This window comes from Sorex araneus, chromosome 7, assembly GCF_027595985.1.
Source record: "Sorex araneus isolate mSorAra2 chromosome 7, mSorAra2.pri, whole genome shotgun sequence".
NCBI lineage: Eukaryota > Metazoa > Chordata > Mammalia > Eulipotyphla > Soricidae > Sorex > Sorex araneus.
The window spans coordinates 66749254-66763017 of NC_073308.1; the positions used below are offsets into that span (position 1 = coordinate 66749254).

At 53.9% G+C, this 13764-nt stretch overlaps 1 protein-coding gene across 1 annotated transcript in view; it reads right to left on the bottom strand.

Moving 5' to 3' along the window:
• GAB1 (GRB2 associated binding protein 1) overlaps positions 1-7192 on the bottom strand; it is a 119198-nt gene extending 112006 nt beyond the window's left edge. The window contains 1 exon segment of the mRNA XM_004606200.2: positions 7012-7192. Within this exon segment, the coding sequence (XP_004606257.2) occupies positions 7012-7083 (72 nt within the window). The 5' untranslated portion in view covers positions 7084-7192.
• Positions 7193-13764: the final 6572 nt, after the last annotated feature.

Below are 13764 nucleotides of genomic sequence, written 5' to 3' on the forward strand. Positions count from 1 at the left end.
GGCGGGAAAGCTGTCTGTCCCCTCCTAGGCATCTGCTCTTCCTTGGCGACCCGGCTCCGCCGCTCCCGCAGGTGGTACGGAAACTCTTCTCACAGCCCAGATGTGAAACTGGAGGGCGGGCGACACCCTTCCCCAGCCCGCACGCTCCAGCAATTAGTACCTGGATCACTCACGGGGCAATTAATCCGTATCACCAAAGAGCCCATCTTAAGGAGGAGGATTCGAGGGCGCCCGGGCGAGCAGATTAGAAACTCCTTAAGGGCAGGGAGTGAGCCTTCTCCACCCCGATTTTTTTTTTTCCACATGACAAAACGCTCTGGGAAGACCAGTGTATTTATGGAATCAACTGGCACCAAAGTGTGGGGGGCAGGGGGTGCGTCTCCCAGGGGTTCCGCTTCAGGACCTCCTAAAATACTGCCACCGCCCCGGGAAGATGCCACCTTCAGTCTCAGGAAGTTAAGACTGATTTCTCCAGAAGGAGGGGCTGGGACGAGCTCCCCACCCCTCTCCCCCTCCGTGAACCGTCTGACTAACATTCTGCACGAGAGAAAGTGCATCTAGGGCACCGTGACATGCCGAGGGGGAGGACACGTGCTGGCACCCGCCGGCCCAGGTTTGATCTCCAGCATCCCTCATGGTGCTCCAGGCCTGACAGGAGTGATCCCTGAGCACAGAGTCCGGAGCGCACACCCGGAGCATCGCTGGCTCTGCCCCACCCCCGCCCCGCCCCCTGCAGTAGTGGGAGGGCAGAGGTGAAGTGCTTGCCTCACCTGCTGTCCATCCTGGGCCATCCCTGGGTCTCTCCCCAGCAGAGCTGAGGGCCTTCTCCAGTCAGACTAACAAAATTAGGACGGGCACTTACGGCTTGGAGTCAGTCACCTCTTAAGACCCCTCAATCGTCAGATAACCCAGATCTCACCTATCTTTATGCTGACTCAAAGCACAGAATTTTGCGTCGTTTTATTTCCTTGCCCTTTGCAAGAGCTAGCGCAGGGGTTGAAGCCAGGGCCTGGCGCATGGGCTCTGGGTCCTAGCACCCAAACCGACTCAAACCCCGGGCTGTAAGCAGACTTAAAGGCAGACACGCTGGAATCACGAATTCAGCTGCTGAACGGTCTCCTGGGCTGACTCCTGCCACAGCGCCATATTGTGTTTAAAGACGATTTCCTAAAAGTTTATTTGGAGGGGTCGGAGCACTAGTCCAGCGGGTAGGGTGCTTGCCTTGCACGCGGCCCACCCAGATGCCATCCCCACCACCACCCAGGGTCCTCTGAGCACCAACAACAGAAATTTCGGAGTATAGGGCCAGGAGTAAGCCCTGCATATTGCCAGATGTGGCCCAAAAACTAAGAAAAAAAAAAACCCAAAAGTTTGTGTGTCTTTTGTTTTTTGGGCCACACCCAGTGGTGCTCAGGGCTCACGCCTGAAGGCCTGGGGGGGACCATACGGGGTGCTGGGGATTGAACGTGGGCCAGCCACGTGCAAGGCAAATGCCCTACCCACTGGACTACTTCTCCAGCCGGGATATTCTAAAAAACATTTTAACGGGGAAAAAGCAGAGATAGTAAGGTGCTGTGCAGACAACCTGATTCAATCTCCGGTCAACTCGGGTCCCTCCAAACACCACCCAGGGTGACTCCTGAGCACAGCCGGGAACAGACCCAGGTCACACCAGGTGTTGGTCCAAAAATTAATTCCAAAACTGCCCTCCAAAAGGACACACTTGCCCCATGAAATATTTGACTCCCGAGACAGATCCCTGCTTCAGGGCACCAGCAGGTTCCACCGGGAGAGTTTTGTTCCCTTATCTTTAAGCACAAGGAAATAATTCCTGGCACAAGGATAAAATTCATTCGCTGTCGTTAGTCCGCCGGAGGCTTCCTGTACCTCCTGGCCAGTGATCCTGGCAAACAGAAATAAGGTCCCCGCCACCCTGGAAGAAGCGAAAAGGAGAGACAACACGAGGATGGTGGACGGAGCGTTTGCCGACGAGCACGGCAGGACGGCATTTCCTTCCACGGAATAATCAGGCACCTCCGGTGGCCTCCAGCCTCCAGCTTCAGAGAGGGCATGGAGGGCCCCAGACACCCCAACACCACCCCCAGCCCCTTCTGCACACATCCCTGGCTGCCCTGGGCCCAGGAAGCTGCGGGCACACCTCTCCCCTCTGCCCGTGTGGGCAAGATCAGGTCCACCCCATGAGAGGGGCCCTCCCTCCTGGGGCCCCGTTCCCAGCCAGAGTTCTGCAGTTCCACCCTCAGGGTGCAGATGAGGCGTCAGGAAACTGGCTGAGGTGTTGCTTCCCGCCCTGGATCTGGCCTCAGAAGCGGGTTTTCCTGCTGGGCCGGCCCCCTCTCTTGCCTGCCTAGAGCTGACAGCTGGGTCCTGCAGGAGCACAACCCGGGGGATGGCGGGGGGGGGGGGGGGGGGGGGGGGCCAGGCTAGCAGCAGCCCCTGGAAAGGGCCCGGATGGGGAGGTGCTGAGAAGCCAGCTGGCTCGAAGGGGCCCTTTGTTTCCAGGCTTGCATTTTTCTCTCCACCAAGACCAAGAAGCTCAGTCCTGATGAAAACTGCACCATGCTTTCGAATTGTCTTGAGGGGCCGGAGTGATAGCACAGAGGGTAGGGCATTTGCCTTGCACGCGGCCGACCCGGGTTCGATCCCCGGCATCCCATAGGGTCCCCCAAGCACCGCCAGGAGTAATTTCTGAGTGCAGAGCCAGGAGTAACCCCTGAGCATTGCTGGGTGTGACCCAAAAAGAAAAAATAAATCAAATTGTCTTGACACAGCGCTGTTCAAATCTGAGCACCTTCGTGCAGCCTATCATACATATCCCGGGGTGGGGGCATGGGGGAGGAGCACACCCAGCGGTGCTCAGGGATCACACCTGATTGGGCGTGTGCCTCACCCACTGGTCTAGCTCTCTAGCTCCACACACCGATAGTTAATGACCGTCCCCGGAAACTTACGTCATGTTGCAACGCTACAGGGAACGATCCAAGCCCCATGGTGAGTGCTTACTCCCAAGAGCGGAGCTGTTTCCTGCAGCCGGAGTGATTTCAGTAGGGGCTGGAGCGATAGCACAGCGGGGAGGGAGTTTGCCTTGCATGCGGCCGTCCCGGGTTCGATTCCCAGCATCCCATATGGTCCCCTGAGCACTGCCAGGGGTAATTCCTGACTTGAGTGCGTCAGCCAGGAGTGACCCCCGTGCATCGCCAGGTGTGACACTCCCCCCCAAAAAAGCAGAGTGATTTCAGTATTATTCCACTCAAATCCTCAACAAAGAAGAAAACAAAACAAATGAAAAAAAAGCACCCAAAATAGTAACAAAGTAGTGGTGGTGGTGGTTGGGGGAGGGGGACCCCAGAAGAAAGCATGAAGTGTTTCCTCTCTGTTTTCAGCAAACTGGAAGTCTCACAAAGAATAAATGACAGGCATACAGGGGGAGTCTTACCCTCTATAAATAAGTCTATAAAAAAAAAAAATTAGGGACTGGGCTCCATCCTTCCTCCTTCCTTTCTGTCACTTTCACTTTGTCTAAGAGAGCCAAGAAAACTTTCCCCAGCAGACGGGCACGGGGCTGGGCAGAGCCATGCAAAGGGGTGTCTGACTCTGAAGGGGCTAACCCATGCCAGGCGAAGGCGCGAGAAGGAAGCCTGAATGACAAGAGCTTGCGGCGGAAGCTAAGAAACCGTCCCCCCATCCCCACCCCCCCACACACTTAAAGATCACCCCCCACACACACACACACACACACACCCCACTGGAAGTCTCCTGGTAATATCCTCATCAGGCAACTGCTGGAGTCCCCTCAAATAGTTTAGCGATCTCCCTCCAGAACCAATACTCAGACCCCTGGGCTACGGAGCAGTTAGAGGGCAGCCGTCACCTTCATCTCTGCGACCAGTGCTCTCCTTGGAAGCCTTCCCCAGCACCCTGCACGCCTGTATCCGGGCTCCCCCGAGTACAGACTCCCTGGGAAGCAAGCAAACCTAAGAAACGTAGACAGATGTCTCAGTCGAGGCTGTTTCAGCAAAACCCAAGGGAACTGAAATATCTGAGCCGAAAGATTCCTCGTCAGGGGCCGGAGCCATAGCACAGCAGGGAGGGCGTCTGCCTGGCACGTGGGCAACCCGGGTTCGATCCCCGGCCAGATCCTACATGCAAAGAGTGATTCCTGAGGGCAGCGCCAGGAGTAACCCCTAGGCACTATGACTTGTGGCCCAAAAGCCGCCCCCCTCCAAAAACAACCCCAAAGGCCCCAAAAGATCTATCATCAGAAAGGCAAAATGTCTCGCTGGCCAACTAGATACCTCACACACCTAAAACAAGCTTCATTTTTTTTTAATTTTGGTTTTGTTTGGGAGCCACCACCCCCTGGTGCTCAGGGGCCATTCCTGCCCGCCTCGTTCCTGGGCACCAGAGGGGGTGCCGAAAGTCAAACTGGGGTGGCTGTACGCAAGGCAAGCACCCTGTCTGCTGGACTCTTAGTACACCTCCCCTCTGCCCTTCATTTTATTTATATTTTTCTCTTTGGGTCACACCCGGCAATGCACAGGGGCTACGCCGGGCTCATGCACTCAGGAATTACTCCTGGCAGTGCTCAGGGGAGCATACAGGATGCTGGGAGTCGAATTGGGGTCAGCCGCGTGCAAGGCAAACGCCCTACCTGCTGTGTTATGGCTCCAGTCCCCTCTGCCCTTCGTTTTAACTACCAACACTCCAGTCACCTTCCTGGGTCCTCAGTCCGGAGCACCACCTTTCCGAGTCACCCCATGGGCATGGCAGATCAACAGCCAGCGCTCAAAACCCACTCGGCCTCTCACCCCCCCCTCCCCCCCACAGCAGCTATGCCTGGGCCCTCCTGAAAACAATGTAGCGAGCCCACTTCTTCCCTGAAGCACCCCCCTGGTTTCCATCTGCACTGAGCTGATTCCTCAAAATATTAACCACCAGCCACCCTCCCCGCCCCGCCCCTGAGCCTGCAAGCTCAAGTCTAAATAAATCCACTTTGCACTGGCGCTAACCTAGAAGCATCCCTCCTTCCTCCTTCAGCAAGCCAGGGAGCCCCGCTGGAAGGTCAAGGGGCCCCTCCGCTCCACAGTCCTGTCCCCCCCCCCACGCCCCCCCCCTCGACACACACACACCCCTGCAGGCATCCTCAACTATACACACTCAGGCCCTGTCTGGATGGAGCTGAGGGAGGGAGGAGGAATCCCTAGAGCCAGGTGAGTCATTAGCCTTCCCGGTCTGGGTTCAAATCCTGCCACTGGCGCGGTCTGGTTGCGTAGATGGATTTCTCAGCTCTGAAACAGGGATAGTACCTGCCTCATAAAACTGTTGCACTGATCAGATGACATCAGAATTTTTTCCAGACCCCTCCCCCACACACCAGCCCCAAGTCCTTGGGAAGAGGCTCCTTTGTGGCTGATTCTCCTCCTGATTCAGAGTATTGTCAATTCCAAAGCCAAGGGGTAGCGTTTCCCACCTGCTGTATTTGTCAGTGGCACGGTGCCCAGCCCGGCTCGGGGCACGCCCAGAGAGCGAGAAGTGAATCGAAGGCTTTAGGACCGCCTCGCACATTCTTCTGGAGTCCCCTGGGCAGGACTCAACCCCTTGGGTCTGCTTTGCCTGAATTTCACCTTTTTGAAACAAAATCAAGCTCCCCATCCCTCTCCCACACAGACAACCTTCCCTTGGGAGCCAGGCATCTGCGGAGAAGGAAAGGAAAGCAAACACACACACACACACACACACACACACACACACACACGCACAGCGCCTCTGTCTGCCCAGGGAGCGCAATAAAGTTAGCCTCACAAAGAATATTCAGGCATCCGGGGCTAAAGCGGAAAGCTGGGATCTGCAAGGGTTTTGAAAGTCTCCACAGAACTCTGTCTGAGGACTGGTGGCATCAAGCCCTGAAATGAGAATTACTTGTCTATAACGAATTCTGGCAGAAAGCACAGCAGAAACTCCGCAGTGACTGGTCAGGTGAGGTTAAACGCTGCGTTTCACTCCGAACTGTGCAAGCAAACAGTGACTAATGGGATTAACTTGAGCGGGGCGACTGGGTGTAGATATCCTTCGACCAGAAACAGGTTTCATGACAAGTGCCGGCCCCTGGTCATAAATGTATATTTGAGGAGGCATCAATTTTGCTTTGGAAAAGAAAACAAAAATTCCCCCCCAGAGGAAGAAGGTACTGGCTCCATGGGCCCCGGCAAACATGCCATTGCTTTTCTCTGCAAGGGGAAAAGACAGAAAGAAAAAGAAAAAAAGATGGTTGGGGGCTGGCGGGGATGGGGAGAAGATTCTGGACCCCTGAAGCGGGAGCCGACGGCCACCCAAAGCCCGACAAGTCCTACCCGGGAAAGTCCTCCCCGTGCTGCTGGATGCCACCAGCACTGTGTACCCGTGAAACCACAAACACCGCTCCACGGCGGGCAAGGCCTGGGAAAGCCCCGCCGACTCGGGGAGCCCCTTCCCCAGCCCGGCCGCCCCCTCCCCGGCCCCCGCGGGGGCTGGACAGCGCGTCCCGCCGGCGGGCTGCCCCCCGCGCGCTGGGCTCCCTGCAGCACGGCCAGGGCCCATCTCCAAGGTCCCTGACTCCAAACCGCCAAACTGTGCAGCCGGCTCCGCCAACAGGCGGCCGGGCGCCCGGAGAACTTTCTCCCGCTCCCTTCCTCGGGCTGGGCAGCGTCCCGGCGTCCACTGCCCGGCCCCCCCCCACCCCGCCCGGCGCCCCGACACCCAGCTCCGGGAGGGGACGCGGAGCCGAGAGAGTGGGGGGGCTCCGGCGGATCGCGCCCCCTGAGCCCCGGGAGGAGGCGAGGGCGCAGCTGAAGGGCACGGGCGGCCCTGCCCACCCCGGCCCCCGCCGGGAATGACACGGGCCGGCCACGGCGCCGCCGCGGCCGGCGGGATCGGGAGCGAGAAAGTTCCGGGGACCCCCACCACCCCCCCCACCCCGCGCCCCCCCCGGGTGCGGCGCGCACGGGCGCTACTTACATAACGCTTCAACTTCTTCTCGGGCGGGGACTTGCGGAGCCACCCCGAGCAGACCACCTCGCCGCCGCTCATCGTGCCGCGCCGCGCCCTCGGGGCCGCCGTCTCGCCGCGCCCGGGACCCCCGGCCCGCGCCCCGCCCCCCGCCGCGGGGGATCCCCGCGAGCGTCCCGCCGGCGCCCCGCGAGCCGGACCACCCCCCCCCCCTGCGCCCCGGCCGCGGGCGCGCGCGCTCGGCGCACACACAATGCCCCGCGCGGGGTTTCGGGGCGCCCCGCGCGCGCCGCTCCGGCCCCGGGGCACGACAGCCGCGCGCCCGACGGAGCCCCCCGCGCGGGCAGCAGGCGGCAGCGACGCGCCCACCCGGCCGGCGGGGCAGTGCCCGGACTCGGGGAGAAACTCCGCGGGAGCGCCCCGGCCCCGACAACAAGGGCCGGGCCAGGGGAGGCGGGCGGGGCAGGGCCGCGCCGCTCCCAGAGGCACCCTGGGATCTGTAGTTCGGGGAGCGGCCGCGGGGGTCCTCGGCCCCCCGGAGTCCGCCCGCGCGGGGAGGAGCGAGCCCCCGGGAGAGCTGCCCGCGCCCGGCTGCGGCGTGGGGGCTCGGTCCGGGCCCGGGGGCGGGGGTGGCGCGGGAGCGCGGAGTCGCTCCGGGCACCCGATCGGGGCTGGCACGGAGCGGGGACTCGGTCCGGGCGCGGGATCGGGGCAGGCACCGGGCGGGGACTCGGGCCGGGCGCGGGATCGGGGCAGGCACCGGGCGGGGGCGGGCCGGGCGCGGGGATCGGGGCTGGGGCGGGCTCCGGGCTGGGCAGAGCCGGCCGATGCGGGGCGCCTTCCCCGGACGCCGCTCGGCCCAACTCCGCCTCCGAGGCGGAGGACACGGGACCGGCCCTGGCCACCGGCCCGCAGCCCCGGGAACGCGGGGACGCGCCCCCCGGAGCCCCGCACAGCAGCGCCGCCCGCCCGCAGGGGGGTTTCTGCGGGTCGGGGGCAGATGGGAGGGTTGGATTGTCCGCCGCGGGGACTTTTGTGAAGTCTCACGCCCTCTCCCCGTGTGGCCACTTTGGTGTGTTTGTGTGTGTGTGTGTGTGTGTGTGTTCCTTTTGCCAGTGTGTGTGTGTGTGTGTTCCTTTTGCCAGTGTGTGTGTGTGTGTGTGTGTGTGTGTGTGTGTGTGTGGTGTGTGTGTGTGTGTGTGTGTGTGTGTTCCTTTTGCCAGTGTTGCCAGTGTTTGAAACCTACGCTTGGATTCTAATGGGAAAGTTTCCTGGGCGCCCCAGGAAGTTCTGTTTTCCCAGTTTGTGCTGTAGGGTTAAGATTCCTGGCCCCGATTTGAACTAGAAATCTCCTTTTCTGAGGAGGGAGGGAGGAAGGAAGAGAAAAAAAGAGAGAGAAAGAGAGGGAAGAAAAAAAGAGAGAAAGAGAAAAAGGAAGGAAGAAGAAAGAAAGAAAGAAAGAAAGAAAGAAAGAAAGAAAGAAAGAAAGAAAGAAAGAAAGAAAGAAAGAAAGAAAGAAAGAAAGAAAGAAAGACAAGGGAAGGGAGGAGAGGAAAGGGAGGAAGGAAAGGAGAAGGGAAGAAAGAAAGAAAGAAAGAAAGAAAGAAAGAAAGAAAGAAAGAAAGAAAGAAAGAAAGAAAGAAAGAAAGAAAGACAAGGGAAGGGAGGAGAGGAAAGGGAGGAAGGAAAGGAGAAGGGAAGAAAGAAAGAAAGAAAGAAAGAAAGAAAGAAAGAAAGAAAGAAAGAAAGAAAGAAAGAAAGAAAGAAAGAAAGAAAGAAAGAAAGAAAGAAAGAAAGAGAAAAAACAGAAAGAGAAAGAAAGAAAGGAAGAAAGAAAGAGAGAAAAAACAGAAAGAGAAAGAAAGAAAGGAAGAAAGAAAGAGAGAGAAAAACAGAGAAAGAGAAAGAAAGGAAGGAAGAAAGAAAGAAAGAAAGAAAGAAAGAAAGAAAGAAAGAAAGAAAGAGAGAGAAAGAAAGAAAGAAAGACAAGGGAAGGAAGGAGAGGAAAGGGAAGGAAGGAGAGGAAAGGGAGGAAGGAAAGAAGGAGAAGGGAAGAAATGAAAGAAAGAGAGAGAAAGAGAAAGAAGAAAGAAAAAGAACGAAAGAAAGAAAGAGAAAGAAGCACAAGGGAAGGAAGGAGAGGGAAGGAAGGAAGGAAGGAAGGAAGGAAGGAAAGAAGGAAGGAAGGAAGGAAGGAAGGAAGGAAGGAAGGAAGGAAGGAAGGAAGGAAGGAAGGGAGGAAGGAAGGAAGGAAGGGAGGAAGGGAGGAAGGGAGGAAGGAAGGGAGAAGAAAGAGAGAAAGTTAGCCAGCAATGTAAAGAAATAAAAGCGGGGGTGGGGCAGGTCACTGGGGACGCCTCCACAAGGTGCGTACTCAGGAGTCAGTCTGTGACTGGAAAGGTTGCACGTTAGAGGAGGAGAGTGGATGGAACCTGCGAGCACAGGACTGTTACCAAAGGGTCAGCAGTGAGTGGGGGCCCTGGTGGTCTTGGCAGGAATCAGCCCATAAGAGGATGGAAGACTGAAGGTGCCACTGGGTGGAAGAAGCCAGGGGCGTTTATCAGAGCTTTGAACGATGCGAGAAGGGTGCTCAAGGCTTGTGGAAGGGAAGAGAGAAATAAGAAAGACTGGCAAGGAGGAAGGAGCAAGGGCAGTGCTGGCGTTTCTCAATGTGGGCGCCCAGTGTCATTTGCAGGGCAGCTAACCGTGGCTTATGTCACATATGGGAGCACATTTTGCCAACGGTCATCCAAGTGAAAATAAATCATCAACAACAAAATAAACAGCCTAGTGATGTTCGTTTTTTTTTTTTTTTTAATGAGTAGAGGATCTGAATAGATTCTTTTCCAGAGAAGACAGAAGACCGGCTGACAAGCGTTTGAAGATATTCGTAGTTTCATATTAGGAAAATGCAAATCAAAACCACAGTGAGATATTAACTCCACCAGTGAGAATGACCGTTATCAAAGAGACAAGTATTGACAAGGATGTGGCAGGGTAAAGGATCCCCTACTGGAACATTGGTGGTGGAGAATGGGCGCTGGTGGAGGGATGGGTACTCGAACATTCTTTGACTGGAACGCAATCATGAAAGTTTGTAAGTCCATAACAAACGGACTTTGCATCTCACGATGATTCACTACAATCACTGTATCACTGTATCACTGTCATCCCGTTGCTCATCCATTTGCTCGAGAGGGCACCAGTAATGTCTCCATTGTGAGACTTGTTACTGTTTTTGGCATATCGAATATGCCATGGGTAGCTTGCCAGGTTCTGCCATGAGGGCGAGAGACTCTCGGTTGCTTGCCAGACTTTCCGAGAGGGGTGGAGGAATCAAACCCGGGTCGGCCACGTGCAAGGCAAATGCCCTACCCGCTGTGCTATTGCTCCAGCTCCAGCCCTTAAATACATTTTTTTAACTTTTTTTTAAAAAAGAAAAAGGATCCCCAGCCCTGCTGGAGGCCAAGTCTTATCAGCGCCGTGGCAACGCTTCAACCAATCCAGGGCAGAAACACCCTAGCATCCTTCTCCCCTATCCTGCTGATTTATTCTGAAACCAGGAAAACACTAGTTTAAAATAAACACCCAGAGGCCGGAGCGATAGCACAGCGGGTAGGGCGTTTGCCTTGCACGCGGCCGACCCGGGTTTGATCCCTGGCATCCCATATGGTCCCCCAAGCACCGCCAGGAGTGGTTCCTGAGTGCAAAGCCAGGAGTAACCCCTGAGCATCGCTGGGTGTGACCCAAAAAGCAAAAATAAAATAAAATAAAATAAAGCAAACACCCAATTGGAGAGAGAGATCAAAAGGGAATACCCTGCCACAGAGGCAGGGTGGGGTGGGGGGGAGATGGAATTGGTGGGTGGGAGGGATACTGGGCTTATTGGTGGTGGAGAATGGGCACTGGTGGAGGGATGGGTTTGCGAACATTGTATGAGGGAAAAACAAGCTCTAAAATGTGTAAATCTGTATCTGTACCCTCATGGTGACTCACTAATTAAAGAATTAAAAAAATAAATAATTTTTTAAAAAATCAATATGAAAAGATGAGGAAAGACAGGCTATTTAAAGTAAGATGAAAGAAGGAACAAAGATTTTCATCTTTTAATTAATTTTAACTAATCACCCAGGATATTTTTTTGTAAGGTAAAAACATTTGAAAGACTCTTCTTAAGGGTTTTTTTTCATAAAACATAAGACATGTTCTATGTAGGGTCTTTTTCATGTTACGATTTGTAATTACTAATTAAGGGTGTTGGGTTATTGGGTCTATATCTCTGTATCAGTCAAACTTCTTTGTCCTTCTATGCCAGATTCCATCCCCTACGGGCTAACCCTAAAAAGTGTATTTAACCTACTGTACTGGCTTCTGATTGGGTTTGGCCAATAATGAATTGTTCAATGAATTGAAAGTCTCTTTCAAGGGTTAAAAAAATAAATAAATAAAAATAAATAAATAAAATTATACACCCCCTTAATTTATTGCTAGAAAGCACTTCTATATTTATTGCAATATTACTAGAGATTTGGAAATAAACCAAATGTCCTCCAAAGAATGGTTTTTTAAAAGATGTGCATATACAATAATATTGTCACCACACAAAGGAAATCATTCTGGAAGCACACATCAGACATATTGATAAGAGAAAATGTTAAAAGCTGTTTATTAACAGCATATAAAGCTCTCTACATGGGAGAGACCCAGAAGAACTAACTCATGGTTTCAGACATGACCTTAAAAATCAGGGTTAATCATGTGTGGGATATAAAAAAAAACACAGTCTGAGACTATCACCCAAGGACAGCAGAAGCAAGGGTCAGAAGGACCAGACAAGCGGGGTTGGAAGCCAGCCACAAGGGGGGAGAGGGCAGGTAGGAGGAGGAAGGGACCTTTATGACAGCGATAGTAGGAAATGATCACTCTGGACAAGAAAGTTCTGGAAGTAGATACAGGGAAATATGTGATATTTGGAGATGGGGGGACGGGAGGTGGAAGGAGGGAAACTGGGGACCTTGGTGGTAGGAAATTCCACTGGTGAAGGGACAGTTGTTGGAACATTGTATGACCTAAACTCAATCATGAATAACTTTGTAATGCTGTATCGCACAGTGATCTAATTGAAAAAAAAAATCTGAGTTAAAGGGCCAGAGAGATATTATATGGTTTAAGCATTTGCCTTGCGTGCTGCCATCCCTAGTTTGAATTTCTGGAACCCCTGATCACTTGTCAGAATCACTCCTGAGAACAAAGCACCTCGGGGTATGACCCAATCTCCCGCCCCCACTCCCACCCAAATATCTGAGATAAGAAAAAGGTTGGAGAGAGGAAGAGGAAGGTCAGTTGGGGACATGACCAAAGTAAGCGAAGTAAAACGGGGAAATGCAGATGGCAGTTTCCCACCGCTGTGGAGACTGGGTCTTCTCCAATCCCTGGCAGATGTGACAGAAACATCTCACATAAGCGTTTTTCAAAGGCAACTTCCACCCTGCCCTCCAGGCCTCTCCAGCGAAACTACCCTTTTGTCCAAGCCGTATCTAAGGGTGGTAGTTCCCCTTTTGATTAGGACTCATTTACTTTGGCATCAGGATTTACTCAAGTGTCAACAATAGATTTTCAGGCCTACAGGTTCTAACTCCAGTTCCACCACCAGCGTCCACGTCCCTCTCGTCCCTCTCGGTGAGGCCCCCAGGCTCCCGCCCACCCTACAGCTCATCTCCTTAACAGGCACATTTTTTTTTTTTTTTTTTTGCTTTTTGGGTCACACCCGGGGATGCACAGGGGTCACTCCTGGCTCTGCACTCAGGAATTAACCCCTGGCAGTGCTCAGGGGACCATATGGGATGCTGGGATTCGAACCCGGGTCAGCCGCGTGGAAGGCAAACGCCCTACCTGCTGTGCTATCGCTCCAGCCCCAACAGGCACATTTTTCAGTTTAATTATTGCAGTTTGTCAAAAAATGGGGCTGAACTGTTTACAATAGCCAGAATCTGGAAAAAACCAAGTGCCCTAGAACAGATGACTGGTTGAAGAAACTTTGGTACATCTATACAATGGAATACTATGCAGCTGATAGAAAAAATGAGGTCATGAAGTTTGCATATAAGTGGATCAGCCTGGAAGTTATCATGCTAAGTGAAATGAGTCAGAAAGAGAGAGACAGACATAAAAAGATTGCACTTATCTGTGGAATATAGAATAATAGACTAGGAGACTAACACCCAAGAATAGTATAAATAAGTACCAGGAGGTTGACTCCATGGCTTGGAGGCTGGTCTCTCATTCTGGGCAACTCAGAGAAGGGAACACCAAGTAAAATGTGGTCGGAGGTCATGCAGGGGAAGGGTGATGCGTGCCAAATGTAAACGCAATGGCCACGCAACACCTTTATTGCAAACCACAGCACCTAATCAGAGAGAGAGAACAAAAGGGAATACCCTGCCATAGTGGCAGTGTGGAGTGGGGGGAGACGGGACTGGGGAGGGTGGGAGGGATGCTGGGTTTACTGGTGGTGTAGAATGGGCACTGGTGAAGGGATGGGTTCTCGAACTTTGTATGGGGAAAATATGAGCACAAAAATGTATAAATCTGTAACTGTACCCTCACGGTGATTCACTAATTAAAAATAAATAAATTATAAAAAAAAATGGGGCTGAAGCAACAGCACCGTGGGTAGGGCGTTTGCCTTGCACACAGCCAAACCGGGTTCGATTCCCCTGCCCCTCTCAGAGAGCCCAGCAAGCTACCGAGAGTCTCTCGCCC